Consider the following 16,094-nt stretch of genomic DNA (forward strand, 5'->3'; position numbering starts at 1 on the left):
TGCTGCGATTACAGCTGTAAGTCGCTTGGGGTATGTCTCTATCAGTTTTGCACATCGAGAGACTGACATTTTTTCCCATTCCTCCTTGCAAAACATTGTAATATACTCTGGTAGAATAAACATTCCCACCATAATGAGATAAAATACATGTTAATAAATGACTTCTTCATTTGTTTCATTGTCATGATATGAACATTGTGTCCTTTCAAGGCAGCGTGGTGAGATAATGCACCATGGGTCAAAGGCAGCGTGGTGAGATAATGCACCATGGGTCAAAGGCAGCGTGGTGAGATAATGCACCATGGGTAAACACGTGGTGACACCATAGGCAGCGTGGTAGATAATGCACCATTGGTCACAGCGTGGTGAGATAATGCACCATAGGCAGCGTGGTGAGATAATGCACCATGAAAGGCAGTTAGTCTGTAAACACACTAGTTATAAAAACACACTAGCTAAGAGAAATTAGTCTGAATAATCTATGTGAAATATTGCTTCTCTTGGTTGTGTAATTTCAGTCTCTCGACTATATGTCTTTGTTTCATCCTTGGAAAAGTACAAAAAAAGTGAACAAAGGTTATACCTGTAAGCATCATATACCGTATAATACAATAAAACATCGAACTGCCAATGAGAAATCCTAAGCCTATTGTCTTAAACAGTGATTTGGTTTTCATCTAATAAGATGAAGTTCCAAGAATCTGAAATTACAGCAGACGATACCAACATCCCTGGCCTGAACCACAGACATTAGAGAGAGTGACCATCTCTGGCCTGAACCACAGACATTAGAGAGAGTGACCATCTCTGGCCTGAACCAGACATTAGAGAGAGTGACCATCTCTGGCCTGAACCACAGACATTAGAGGGGTGACCATCTCTGGCCTGAACCACAGACATTAGAGGGGTGACCATCTCTGGCCTGAACCACAGACATTAGAGGGGTGACCATCTCTGGCCTGAACCAGACATTAGAGAGAGTGACCATCTCTGGCCTGAACCACAGACATTAGAGGGGTGACCATCTCTGGCCTGAACCACAGACATTAGAGGGGTGACCATCTCTGGCCTGAACCACAGACATTAGAGGGGTGACCATCTCTGGCCTGAACCAGACATTAGAGAGAGTGACCATCTCTGGTCTGAATCACAGACATTAGAGAGAGTGACCATCTCTGGTCTGAACCACAGACATTAGAGAGAGTGACCATCTCTGGCCTGAACCACAGACATTAGAGAGAGTGACCATCTCTGGCCTGAACCACAGACATTAGAGGGGTGACCATCTCTGGCCTGAACCACAGACATTAGAGGGGTGACCATCTTTTGAAGAATATGTGTACTGCATGGGTGGAGAAATGGGTTGAGGATTCACTCTCCCTCTACTGTAGCCCTTTGATACAGTCCAGAGGATAAATCAGGTCTATTCAACTCTGAGCCTGGAGGTCTGGAGGACTGCTGGTTTTTCTGTTCTACCTGATAATGAACTGCACCACCTGGTGTCCCAGGTCTAAATCAGTCCTATATTAGAGAGGAAGAATGTAAATCAGCAGTGGAACTGGCTTCCAGGTCCAGATTTGTAATTGGCTGGGGGAGCTAGTGGTGACTGTCTCAGTTGGATGGGATCAGGAGGGTAAAACCGTCGCGGCTCTTCCTGAAGTCTGCGTTGGCCTGGCCGGCCTTGGTCTCCACGGTTACGCTCTTGGGCTTGCCCCGCATGTGCAGCTGGACGGCCGAGCAGCAAACCTTCACCAGGAGAGGGGTGTTCCTCACACTGAAACACACACACACACACACACACACAACCTGTTAACGCACTGATCATTTCAATGACAAATGCTTCATGCAGGAGTACACCACAGTCCCTTATTTAGATATAAAGCTACATAACATACACTACCGTTCAAAAGTTTGGGGTCACTTAGAAATGTCCTTGTTTTGAAATAAATAAAACATGTAAAGTGTCCATTTATAATGACATCAAATTGATCAGAAATACAGGGTAGACCTGGCAAAAGTCAGCGTATTGCAAACAGTATTACTATTTGTAACAAGGTGACATACTACCCCTTTCCATCTCTATATGACATGTTGTGATTGGTATGCCAGTAAAGGACAGTCAACACAGCACAGAGAGTCTTTCCATTTGTAACACAAGGTATTTATACCCCTTATCTACTTAAGCAATAAGGCACCTCGGGGGTGTGGTATATGGCCAATACAGCACGACTAAGGGCTGTTCTTAGACACGATGCAGCGCAGAGTGATACATTGGCCATATACCACAAACTGCCGCAGTGCCTTATTGCTATTATAAACTGGTTAACAACGAAATTAGAACAGTAAAAATAAATATGTTGTCAAACCCGTGGTATACCGTCTAACACACCACAGTTGTCAGCCAATCAGCATTCAGGGCTCAAACCACCCAGTTTACTACTCTGTTTTAATAACTATATCTCGCCTCAGAGGACTACCATCCTGGAGGACCGCCAGCCTCTATCCTGGAGGACCACCAGCCTCTCCTCTATCCTGGAGGACTGCCAGCCACTATCCTGGAGGACCACCAGCCTCTACTCTATCCTAGAGGACCACCAGCCTCTACTCTATCCTGGAGGACCACCAGCCTCTCCTCTATCCTGGAGGACCACCAGCCTCTACTCTATCCTGGAGGACCACCAGCCTCTACTCTATCCTGGAGGACCACCAGCCTCTCCTCTATCCTGGATGACAGCCAGCCACTCCTCTATCCTGGAGGACCACCAGCCTCTCCTCTATCCTGGAGGACCGCCAGCCACTATCCTGGAGGACCGCCAGCCACTCCTCTATCCTGGAGGACTGCCAGCCTCTCCTCTATCCTGGAGGACCACCATCCTCTATCCTGGATGACCGCCAGCCTCTATCCTGGAGGACCGCCAGCCTCTCCTCTATCCTGGAGGACTGCCAGCCTCTCCTCTATCCTGGAGGACTGCCATCTTCTCCTCTATCCTGGAGGACTGCCAGCCTCTCCTCTATCCTGGAGGACTGCCAGCCTCTCCTCTATCCTGGAGGACCACCAGCCTCTCCTCTATCCTGGAGGAATGCCAGCCTCTCCTCTATCCTGGAGGACCGCCAGCCTCTCCTCTATCCTGGAGGACCGCCAGCCTCTATCCTAGAGGACCGCCAGCCTCTATCCTATAGGACCACCAGCCTCTACTCTATCCTAGAGGACCACCAGCCTCTACTCTATCCTGGAGGACCACCATCCTCTATCCTGGATGACCGCCAGCCTCTATCCTGGAGGACCGCCAGCCTCTCCTCTATCCTGGAGGACCACCAGCCTCTCCTCTATCCTGGAGGACTGCCATCTTCTCCTCTATCCTAGAGGACTGCCAGCCTCTCCTCTATCCTGGAGGACTGCCAACCTCTCCTCTATCCTGGAGGACCACCAGCCTCTCCTCTATCCTGGAGGACTGCCAGCCTCTCCTCTATCCTGGAGGACCGTCATTCTCTCCTCTATCCTAGAGGACCGCCAGCCTCTCCTCTATCCTGGAGGACTGCCAGCCTCTCCTCTATCCTGGAGGACAACCAGCCTCTATCCTGGAGGACTGCCAGCCTCTATCCTGGATGACCGCCAGCCTCTATCCTGGAGGACCGCCAGCCTCTCCTCTATCCTGGAGGACTGCCATCCTCTCCTCTATCCTGGAGGACCACCAGCCTCTCCTCTATCCTGGAGGTCTGCCAGCCTCTCCTCTATCCTGGAGGACCGCCAGCCTCTCCTCTATCCTGGAGGACCGCCAGCCTCTCCTCTATCCTGGAGGACCGCCAGCCTCTATCCTGGAGGACTGCCAGCCTCTATCCTGGAGGACCGCCATTCTCTCCTCTATCCTGGAGGACTGCCAGCCTCTCCTCTATCCTGGAGGACCACCATCCTCTCCTCTACCCTGGAGGACCGCCATCCTCTCCTCTATCCTGGAGGACCGCCATCCTCTCCTCTATCCTGGAGGACCGCCATCCTCTATCCTGAAGGACTGCCAGCCTCTCCTCTATCCTGGAGGACCACCATCCTCTCCTCTACCCTGGAGGACCGCCATCCTCTCCTCTATCCTGGAGGACCGCCATCCTCTCCTCTATCCTGGAGGACCGCCATCCTCTATCCTGAAGGACTGCCAGCCTCTCCTCTATCCTGGAGGACTGCCAGCCTCTCCTCTATCCTGGAGGACTGCCAGCCTCTCCTCTATCCTGGAGGACCACCATCCTCTATCCTGGATGACCGCCAGCCTCTATCCTGGAGGACCGCCAGCCTCTCCTCTATCCTGGAGGACTGCCATCCTCTCCTCTATCCTGGAGGACCACCAGCCTCTCCTCTATCCTGGAGGACTGCCAGCCTCTCCTCTATCCTGGAGGACCGCCAGCCTCTCCTCTATCCTGGAGGACCGCCAGCCTCTATCCTAGAGGACCGCCAGCCTCTATCCTAGAGGACCACCAGCCTCTACTCTATCCTAGAGGACCACCAGCCTCTACTCTATCCTGGAGGACCACCAGCCTCTCCTCTATCCTGGAGGACCACCAGCCTCTACTCTATCCTGGAGGACCACCAGCCTCTCCTCTATCCTGGATGACCGCCAGCCACTCCTCTATCCTGGAGGACCACCAGCCTCTCCTCTATCCTGGAGGACCGCCAGCCACTATCCTGGAGGACCGCCAGCCACTCCTCTATCCTGGAGGACTGCCAGCCGCTCCTCTATCCTGGAGGACCACCATCCTCTATCCTGGAGGACCGCCAGCCTCTATCCTGGAGGACCGCCAGCCTCTCCTCTATCCTGGAGGACTGCCAGCCTCTCCTCTATCCTGGAGGACTGCCACCTTCTCCTCTATCCTGGAGGACTGCCAGCCTCTCCTCTATCCTGGAGGACTGCCAGCCTCTCCTCTATCCTGGAGGACCACCAGCCTCTCCTCTATCCTGGAGGACTGCCAGCCTCTCCTCTATCCTGGAGGACCGCCAGCCTCTCCTCTATCCTGCAGGACCGCCAGCCTCTCTCCTAGAGGACCGCCAGCCTCTATCCTAGAGGACCACCAGCCTCTCCTCTATCCTGGAGGACTGCCAGCCTCTCCTCTATCCTGGAGGACTGCCATCCTCTCCTCTATCCTGGAGGACCGCCAGCCTCTCCTCTATCCTGGAGGACCGCCAGTCTCTATCCTGGATGACCGCCAGCCTCTATCCTGGAGGACCGCCAGCCTCTCCTCTATCCTGGAGGACTGCCAGCCGCTCCTCTATCCTGGAGGACTGCCATCTTCTTCTCTATCCTGGAGGACTGCCAGCCTCTCCTCTATCCAGGAGGACTGCCAGCCTCTCCTCTATCCTGGAGGACCACCAGCCTCTCCTCTATCCTGGAGGACCGCCAGCCTCTCCTCTATCCTGGAGGACCGCCAGCCTCTCCTCTATCCTGGAGGACAACCAGCCTCTATCCTGGAGGACTGCCAGCCTCTATCCTGGATGACCGCCAGCCTCTATCCTGGAGGACCGCCAGCCTGTCCTCTATCCTGGAGGACTGCCAGTCTCTCCTCTATCCTGGAGGACCGCCAGCCTCTCCTCTATCCTGGAGGACCGCCATCCTCTCCTCTATCCTGGAGGACCGCCATCCTCTCCTCTATCCTGGAGGACCGCCATCCTCTATCCTGAAGGACTGCCAGCCTCTCCTCTATCCTGGAGGACTGCCAGCCTCTCCTCTATCCTGGAGGACTGCCAGCCTCTCCTCTATCCTGGAGGACCACCAGCCTCTCCTCTATCCTGGAGGACCACCATCTTCTCCTCTATCCTCCTCTAAACTGTTACAGACCTATATCCATCCTCTTTCCTGGAGGACCGCCAGGATGGGAAGTCAGGGAAGGATGGATATAGGTCTGTAACAGTTTGGGTCCAGGGTGTCTCCCCCTTTGAAGAAGGGGATGACCGCGGCAGCTTTCCAATCCTTGGGGATCTCAGATGATACGAAAGAGAGGTTGAACAGGCTGGTTATAGGGGTTGCGACAATGGCGGCGGATAGTTTCAGAAATAGAGGGTCCAGATTGTCAAGCCCAGCTGATTTGTATGGGTCTTGCAGGTTTTGCAGCTCTTTCAGAACATCTGCTATCTGGATTTGGGTAAAGGAGAAGCTGGGGAGGCTTGGGCGAGTAGCTACGGGGGGAGCGGAGCTGTTGGCCGAGGTTGTAGTAGCCAGGAGGAAGGCATGACCAGCCGTATACAGGGTTGTTACTGCATCCGACCCTGTATACAGTGCTTGAGTTGTTACTGTATCCGACCCAGTGCTTGTGTGCTGTACTGAAGCTCCTCTGTTACACCCCCTATCCCTGAGCTGCCACGGGCAGAGAGGGTCGACAGGAGGAAGAGAAGGGAAGAAATGGGAAAGATGGGGGGGGCGACGGGGGAAAAGAGTGGGGGAAAAGAGTGGGGGGAAAGAGTGGGGGGAAAGAGTGGGGGGGCGACGGGGGAAAGAGTGGGGGAAAAGAGTGGGGGAAAAGAGTGGGGGGAAAGAGATGGGGGAAAGAGATGGGGGAAAGAGATGGGGGAAAGAGAGGGGGGAAAGAGAGGGGGGAAAGAGAGGGGGGGAAAGAGTGGGGGAAAGAGTGGGGGAAAGAGTGGGGGAAAGAGTGGGGGGAAAGAGAGGGGGGAAAGAGTGGGGGGAAAGAGAAGGGGGGCCTTGGCTGCTGCACAGTCAGCTGAAGATGATCTGTTCTGAAGGACACAGTCTCGGTTTGCGTCCCAAATGGCACCCTATTCCCTACATTAACCCTATTCGCTGGTCAAAAGTACTGGAGGAATAGGGTGTCATTAAGAACACAGCCTCCCTCTGCCCCAGGGGATCCTCCAGCCTGGCTGGATCTCTGCACCACACTGACTCTCTCTCTCTCTGGTGAACACAGAGAACCATCACATGGTCAAATGCACAGAAAGACATGTGTGTGTGTGTGTGTGTGTGTGTGTGTGTGTGTGTGTGTGTGTGTGTGTGTGTGTGTTTGTGTGTGTGTGTGTGTGTGTGTGTGTGTGTGCTGGTGTGTGTGTGTGTGCTGGTGTACTATACTCAAGCTTAACTCAAGGCTTCCTTCCAGTTCCAGTGGCCAAGTTTCACAAAGCTGCATGGCATCCATCCTAAGCCACTAACAGGTGTGACCACAGTCCCCAAAGTCACTCAAACCTCATCTATTCCCCCTTCCTCACTCCTCATCCTCCCCCTCACACCCCTTTGTTCACTATAAAGTCCCCCTGCCAGAGCCACACACAGACGGCCCTGCGGCCCTCAAACCCACTGACCTCCCAGAATCCCTAGGTTTTGATGAATCACGTGCGATACTGATCTAAGGGGCCAGGATATATTGACCACCTGCCCAGAGGAAGCTGCCCCGGTGTAAACCTACACCAGGGGAATTGTGTTTCAACTTCACACTAAGCTCCGGGCTATGACAGGGGGATTTGACTGATATAGCTGGGCCACAGAACTACAATAAGTCGAGGGAGTAGGCTGCCGTTTCAGGTGCAGACCAGGTCTGTCAGTCTATATCTGGGTTATGGGGGGAGGCATAAAACACTGAAATACACCAGCAAATCAGCTCAGAGGGATTGGAATTTTGGAATTCTGTTCTAAGATATTCCCACGCATAATAGAGAGATATACAGTATGTGATCGTATTCAAATGTAAGGAAGTTTTGAAATTATTATGTTTTAGTCAAATATTATATCCCCCCCCCAAAAAAAATATATAGATTTTACAGTTGAAGTTGGAAGTTTACATACACTTAGGTTGGAGTCATTAAAACTAGTTTGACCCAAGTTAAACAATTTAAAGGTAATGCTACCAAATACTAATGGAGTGTATGTAAACGTCTGGCCCACTGGGAATGTGATGAAAGAAATAAAAGCTGAAATAAATAATTCTCTCTACTATTATTCTGACATTTCACATTCTTAAAATAAAGTGGTGATCCTAATTGACCTAAGACCGGGAAATTGTCTAGGATTAAATGTCAGGAAGTGTGAAAAACTGAATTTAAATGTATTTGGCTAAGGTGTTAACTTCCAATGTCAACTGTATGTGTGTGTGTATATTATATATATACACACACACACACACACACACACACACACACACACTACCGTTCAAAAGTTTGGAGTCACTTAGAAATGCCCTTATTTTGGGGGAAAAAAAATACATTTTTTGTCCATTAATATAACATCAAATTTATCAGAAATACAGTGTAGACATTGTTAATGTTGTAAATGACTATTTTAGCTGGAAACGGCAGATTTTTTTATGGAATATCTACATAGGTGTAAAGAGGCCAATTATCAGCAACAGTCACTCCAGTGTTCCAATGGTACGTTGTGTTAGCTAATCCAAGTTTATAATTTTAAAGCAAATTGATCATTAGAAAACCCTTTTGCAATCATGGTGGTGGCAGCATCATGCTGTAGGGATGTTTTTCAGCGGCAGGGACAGGGAGACTAGTCAGGATCGAGGCAAAGATGAACAGAGCAAAGTACAGAGAGATCCTTGATGAAAACCTGCTCCAGAGCGCTCAGAATTTCATGCCGGGGGAAAGGTTCACCTTTCCAGCAGGACAACAACCCTAAGCGCACAGCAAAAGACAACGCAGCAGTGGCTTCGGGACAAGTCTCTGAATGTACTTGAGGGGCCCCAATCGAACATTTCTGGAGAGACCTGAAAATATCTGTGCAGCAATGCTCCCCATCCAACCTGACAGAGCTTGAGAGGAACTGCAGAGAAGAATGGGAGAAACTCCCCAAAGACAGGTGTGCCAAGCTTGTAGCTTCACACCCAAGATGACTCAAGACTGTAATCGCTGCCAAAGGTGCTTCCACAAAGTACTGAGGAAAAGGTCTGAATACTTATGTGATATTTCCTTTAAAAATATATATTTAAATTAGCTAAATATTCTAACAACCTGTTTTTGCTTAGTCATCATGGAGTATTGTGTTTAGAATGATGAGGGAAAAACAACTCTTTTATCAATTTTAGAATAAGGCCGTAACTTAACAAAAATGTGGAAAAAGTTGAGGTGTCTGAGTACTTTCCGAAGGCACAAGGGGGTTCCATTTGAGATGCAGACCTGGTGTTTACGACCTGGTTTCAATCGCTGGTCTAAAAGGGGGGTTTGGTCTGGTTCATAAATAGGGTGATGTTCTAGGCTCCACCATGAGCCAAGAAGACCTCATAATGCCGTGGCCCAATTATTCAACCTTGTGGAATCGCCCGCCGACAGAACTGGGGCGCAGCAGCAACTCCTGGGCTACTTCTCTAATGGCAGCCTACTCTCTACCTTGCAGTACTTTTGATCAGGGTCCACGGGGCTCTAGTCAAAAAAATAGTCCACTTCATAGGGAATAGGGTGCTGTTTTGGACGCAGACCTGGAGGGGCCTCAGGACCACGTCTCTATCTCAGATCCTTCGTTTTTGGCCCCTCCCTCCCATTCCCCTGTCATATCCTCTATGCTGTTGGAGTGTGATAGTCCAATGAATAGTGTGATAGTCCAATGTGAACATATATTGTCTCCATTATGGAGAACTATGAGGCCATTTAGTGCTGGGCTGTGGCTGGGTGTATGTATCTGCTCTGGCTCCTGCCACACAATGGTACAGTGTTAGTGACGGTGCTGCAAGGTTGTGTGTGTGTGTGTGTGTGTGTGTGTGTGTGTGTGTGTGTTTAACTATACTTAATACTAAACTAACATTTAACCAACTGGGGACATTATGTTAGTCAGCATAAGGAAAAAGGCTTTTTCTAGAGGGTTTAGTGTCAGGGTTAGTGTTGTGTGTGTTAGGGTTAGATTTAGGGTTAGGGTTAGTGTTAGTCGTGTTTGTATGTGTCTACATGAGTTGTCTAGGATATGTGACTCGCTTCAGGAAACTAGGCGTATGTCGCAGGAGCAGCATTTCAACATATTTTTTTACATTTTTAATCAAAATGCTTTATTCATTTTTTTTTAGCAGAAATGGCTTCTGGAACATGTGAACTTTCATGTGCCTTAAGGAAACGTCCCTTTTTTTAAATGTTCACCTTAAATGACAAATCTAACTGACAAATCTAACTGCCTGTAACTCTAACTGCCTGTAATATTCTTGGAACCATTTGAAAGGAAACACTTTGAACTTTTTGGAAATGTGAAAGGAATGTAGGAGAATAAAACAGAATAGATCTGGTAAAAGATAATGCAAAGAAGAAACCAACCGTTGTATTTTTTACATTTTTACCATCATCTTTGAAATGCAAGAGAAAGGCCATAATGTATTATTCCAGCCCAGGTGCAATTTAGATTTTGTCCACTAGATGGCAGCAGTGTATGTGCAAAGTTTTAGACTGCCCAAATGTGCCTAATATTCATGTTCAAAATGATGCACTCTCCTCAAAACAATGGCATGGTATTATTTCATTGCAATAGCTACTGTAAACTGGACAGTGCAGTTAGATTAAGAAGAATGTTCTTGTTACTTACAACCTCATGCTAATCGCATTAGCCTACGTTAGCTCAAGGGACACCGATCCCGAAGAAGGTTTTATTAACAAACTTGTGTTCCATCCATAAATAGAAATAAAAATGGTTAAATTTACAAGCCCAGTTGGTTTAGTCATGGAAAAACACAGGAACCTTCCCACTAGCCATGATTGGCTAAGATAATGTATGGGCTGGGCATGCCGGGAGATGAGTTCAGATTAGTCTGCCATGTAGCATGCTTCTGTCTGTAACGTGAGCTGCTCAGTATGTGTTGACAGTCCTTTCTACCACGTCGTTTTTTGAACGTTTGAAAGTTAGCCATTGAGAACAACAAAAGCATTGCTACTTTTCTCAATAACATCGATAACCCTGAAATTGGCAGGCTCTTTCGACAGATCAGTAGGAAAAAAGTGATTGGCTACTTTTTGCACACGCCACGGTTAGTGTGGACCGGCGTGACTTGACATGAAGCCGGCCGAACCAGATTTAGCTACAAACAAAACTGAGTTAAATGGTTCCAGTCTTCCGTTACGCCTTCCTCCATGTATACGGGTAAGAGTCTAGCTACATTTTCCAGATAAGTTTCTAATTTAGTCAGAAAGTTATTTTATTGCAAATTCAAGCGTACCGTTAGTTAGCTAGCAAACGTTGGGTTGCTGGCTTGCTAGCTAACGTTAAGTGTATAATCTGTGTAGTAATATTATTAGAATCAGAAAACCATTTGCATTGCATGTTATAGCCTAATATTAGCTAGTTAACGTTGAACCTAGTTGGTTAGATTTAGCTACCTACAGATCGGTAGTAGGTTGAGTTGGGGTTATGCCAGTTCGTTGTTTAGCTAGCTAGCTACACGTCTAAACAAGAGACTCCACTTCGGCTGGATTATTACATGACCCATCAAATTAGCCAGGTATGTCTGGGGGTGATTACGGCCATTTATTGTATTTCATGAACATGTGTAGATGTCTAGAAAATAGTGTCCCATCCACTTAGCAAGATGTGGCTGAGGGCTGGTTATAGCATTTATTTCACATGACCCATCAACTTGGACAAGTGTGTCGGGTAATCGTAATCTAATAACAATTAAATATTTATAAAATATTTTATCTGGACACTTTGTTTTTGATATTTTCTACTATGCAAGTACTATCACTGTACCGTTTACACCTTTTCTATGACAAATAAACATTGATTTTATGTGAAAGAGCATTTGTTTACCACATGGCCTCACATGTGAATCCTTAAAGAGATGGGTGGGACTATAGCTTAAGAGGGTGTGAATAATGCTGAACGGGTGTAGACAAAGCAAAGCTCTCAAGTAGGTATGCCAAAACATTCAAGGGCCATTTTCTTAGAAGTTTATCAACTTTCAAAGCAGAATTACTTTCCCATTGTTCCTCAACTGCAGTGCATTTTCTGAGTCTCTACTTTTATCCAATGTAAAAAACAACAAAATTTTGCTACCTAAGACCGAATCGAGGTGGTCAGTCATATATTATTATCATCGTTGGCCCAAACCAAGCCTTTCTTCAACAATTTAAGATATTACATCACGTCGCTGACAAACAAAACATCTATGGAAATCAAAGTCTTATGAAACAAACCAATACAACTTTACCTGACAAGGTAACACATCCTTTAACACAAGTCCAGAAGGGTGGAACAGCGTTCTACAGGTGTCATGTATACACAGGGAGTCAGGAAGCAGGAGCAGAAGGAGAGTTTAATTACAAAGATGCAAGGCAAATGGGGGAAAAAAACTAGAGCCGCGTACTGAACATGAAAGCAAACTAATACTGCCTGATTACTGAGGGCTAAATAAAGGGAAGGTAATCAAGGTGATGATGAAGTCCAGGTGTGAATAATAAATCGGGGACCAGGTGTGTGTAATGATGGGGACCAGGTGTGTGTAACGATGAAGTACAGGTGTGTGTAATGATGGGGACCAGGTGTATAATGGTGGGAGGAGGAGTGTGTAATGATGGGGACCATGTGTGTGTAATGATGACGTCCAGGTGTGTGTAATGATGGGGACCAGGTGTGTGTAATGATGATGTCCAGGTGTGTGTAATGATGGGAACCAGGTGTGTGTAATGATGACGTCCAGGTGTGTGTAATGATGGGAACCAGGTGTGTGTAATGATGACGTCCAGGTGTGTGTAATGATGGGAACCAGGTGTGTGTAATGATGACGTCCAGGTGTGTGTAATGATGAAGTACAGGTATGTGTAATGATGGGAACCAGGTGTGTAATGGTGGGAGGAGGTGTGTGTAATGATGGGGACCAGGTGTGTGTAATAATGGGACCAGGTGTGTAATGAATGGGAGGAGGTGTGTGTAATAATGGGACCAGGTGTGTAATGATGGGACCAGGTGTGTAATGAATGGGAGGAGGTGTGTGTAATGATGGGAACCAGGTGTGTGTAATGATGGGGACCAGGTGTGTAATGGTGGGAGGAGGTGTGTGTAATGATGGGAACCAGGTGTGTAATGGTGGGAGGTGGTGTGTGTAATGATGGGAACCAGGTGTGTGTAATGATGAAGTACTGGTGTGTGTAATGATGGGAACCAGGTGTGTAATGGTGGAAGGAGGTGTGTAATGGTGGGAGGAGGTGTGTGTAATGATGGGAACCAGGTGTGTGTAATGATGGAACCAGGTGTGTGTAATGATGGGGACCAGGTGTGTAATAATGCTTGCCAGGGCCGGTGATTAGTAGACCAGCAACGTTGAGCGCTGGAGAGAGGGGGTAGGCGTGACAGCAGGGTCAACACTGTAGCCTGGTCCCAGTAGGCGTGACAGCAGGGTCAACACTGTAGCCTGGTCCCAGTAGGCGTGACAGCAGGGTCAACACTGTAGCCTGATCCCAGTTGGCAAGACAGCACAAACAGATCCAGGACCAGGCTAACTACACCTTGTGTTGGGAGAACACATCATATTCATTTGATTCACACATTGCCATACACCTTTCCCTACGAAAACAACATGACAGACAATGATTCCTCACCATACAGTACATATCTAGTCATATCAGGATAACAGAGGGAGAACATCCCAACAGTATCAATGGGTTCCAAGTCGTTAGCTGCCTGTTAGAGGGGCTCTCAGATCACCTCACAGTATCAAGACACATATTCATATGCATCTAAGAGTAGGATCAGGATCCCATGTCCATGCAATCCTATTCATTACGGCAAAACTGATCCTAGATCAACACTCCTACTCTGAGACGCTTTGTGAATAATTTGATGGGATCTGGGCTGCAACTGTGATGACTGCCCCTCCTAATATGAACAACAACAGACTCCAGAACAGCCTGATGACTACACTACCAGGTCCTGAAGACTCAGCTCAAGACCAGGGGGCTGTCTGGGTTCCTTACCGAGTCACCACGATGCCTGCCCTACATCCACTTTCTCTAAAACAGAGTCATTTCCCTGTAATTTCTCTATATGTATTCCAGCCAGTGATTTCTCTGTGACAAACTGCAAAGAAACCTACCTAGCAGCATCTCCCTCATAGCACCTCCATAGCACTTGCTGTAACACTATCTGTCTGTGAAGAACACCATGGCAGGCAAGGTTATTTATAGCACTGTGTCCATGGGGTGTTAAACGAGTGTGCCCCAGCAATACAAGTATGTTGCTTTGTGGTTAAATGGTTTAAATAAGATAAAAATGAGAACAAACTCATCCCCCCCCCAAAAATGAAAACTCACTAAACTGACATTCACACTCTCCCCCTCAACCCTCCCTTCTCTCTCTCTCCACTCATCCCTATCTCCCTCCACTCACTCTCTCCTCATCCTTCTCCCCTCTCCCTTCACTCTATTCCCTCATCCCTCTCTCCCTCCCTATCCCTCATCCGTCTCCCTCCCTTCACACGCTCCCCTCATCCCTCCCCCCACTCCCTCCCTTCACACTCCCCTCATTCCTCTCTCCCTCCCTCCACACTCCTTCATCCCTCTATCCCTCTATAGCCAACTATTCCACCATGAGAGACAGGCCCTCTATCTAGCCAACTATCCCACCATGAGAGACAGGCCCTCTATCTAGCCAACTATCCCACCATGAGAGACAGGCCCTCTATCTAGCCAACTATCCCACCATGAGAGACAGGCCCTCTATCTAGCCAACTATCCCACCATGAGAGACAGGCCCTCTACCTAACCAACTATCCCATCGTGAGAGACAGTGATGGAGTAGGAAATAAAGAGTCATTTAACGGTGCATGATGAGGTCATGATGGAAGAGACATTTAAAGCTGGATGAAGAGGTCATGATGGAAGAGTAATTTAAAGCTGGATGAAGAGGTCATGGTGGAAGAGTCATAGCTGGATGAAGAGGTCATGATGGAAGAGTCATTTAAAGCTGGATGAAGAGGTCACGGTGGAAGAGTCATAGCTGGATGAAGAGGTCATGATGGAAGAGTCATTTAAAGCTGGATGAAGAGGTCATGATGGAAGAGTCATTTAAAGCTGGATGAAGAGGTCATGGTGGAATAGTCATAGCTGGATGAAGAGGTCATGATGGAAGAGTCATTTAAAGCTGGATGAAGAGGTCATGATGGAAGAGTCATTTAAAGCTGGATGAAGAGGTCATGATGGAAGAGTCATTTAAAACTGGATGAAGAGGTCATGATGGAAGAGTCATTTAAAGCTGGATGAAGAGGTCATGGTGGAAGAGTCATAGCTGGATGAAGAGGTCATGATGGAAGAGTCATTTAAAGCTGGATGAAGAGGTCATGGTGGAAGAGTCATTTAAAGCTGGATGAAGAGGTCATGGATAGACAGTTTTTGGGACAGGAATCTCCTGAGTGTTTGAAAGATGAATGATGGTAGTTTACCGGACTGCTAAAGACCCAGACTGTTCCTCAATTCATCATGTCTTTATCTCATGGAACTACCCTCTCTACTTCTTGGTCTTCAGAGATTCACTTTCACAGGTGAGAAACAGTCCCAGTGTGGAGCCTGGGACATGTTTAACACCTCAGTACAGAGTAGCACAGCAACTCATTCACACCACAGTTCCACTGTGTTAAAACAACTAATTCACACCATTGTACCAGAGTGGTAAAACAACTCATTCGCACTAGAGGTCTTCATGGGTCCAAAAAGTTGGACCCATACCGAAATGGACCTGGACCCAGGTCCCGAGGACAATTAGACCCGATCCGATCGAAGTGAGGGAAGCAGCAGAAAAGTCATTTTTGTTTGTTTTTTGTTGTTGTTTTTTTTGTTTGAATTTTACCCCGTTTTCTCCCCAATTTCGTGGTATCCAATTGTTTAGTAGCTACTATCTTGTCTCATCGCTACAACTCCCGTACGGGCTCGGGAGAGACGAAGGTTGAAAGTCATGCGTCCTCCGATACACAACCCAACCAAGCCACACTGCTTCTTAAACACAGCGCCATCCAACCCTGAAGCCAGCCGCACCAATGTGTCGGAGGAAACACCGTGCACCTGGCAACCTTGGTTAGCGCGCACTGCGCCCGGCCCACCACAGGAGTCGCTGGTGCGCGATGAGACAAGGATTTCCCTACCAGCCAAACCCTCCCTAACCCGGACGACGGTAGGCCAATTGTGCGTCGCCCCACGGACCTCCCGG

General features: G+C 48.1%; 1 protein-coding gene across 1 annotated transcript in view; it reads right to left on the minus strand.

Annotated features, from left to right (window-relative positions):
- Positions 1 to 1,611: 1,611 nt before the first annotated feature.
- The window catches only part of LOC139372764 (myosin IG), an 86,347-nt gene continuing 71,864 nt past the window's right edge, over positions 1,612 to 16,094 (minus strand). Inside the window, exon 22 of the mRNA XM_071112564.1 lies at positions 1,612 to 1,774. Within this exon, the coding sequence (XP_070968665.1) occupies positions 1,612 to 1,774 (163 nt within the window). The remainder of the gene's footprint in view (positions 1,775 to 16,094) is intronic.

The sequence above is a fragment of the Oncorhynchus clarkii genome, chromosome 18, assembly GCF_045791955.1.
Source record: "Oncorhynchus clarkii lewisi isolate Uvic-CL-2024 chromosome 18, UVic_Ocla_1.0, whole genome shotgun sequence".
NCBI classification, from domain to species: Eukaryota; Metazoa; Chordata; class Actinopteri; order Salmoniformes; family Salmonidae; genus Oncorhynchus; species Oncorhynchus clarkii.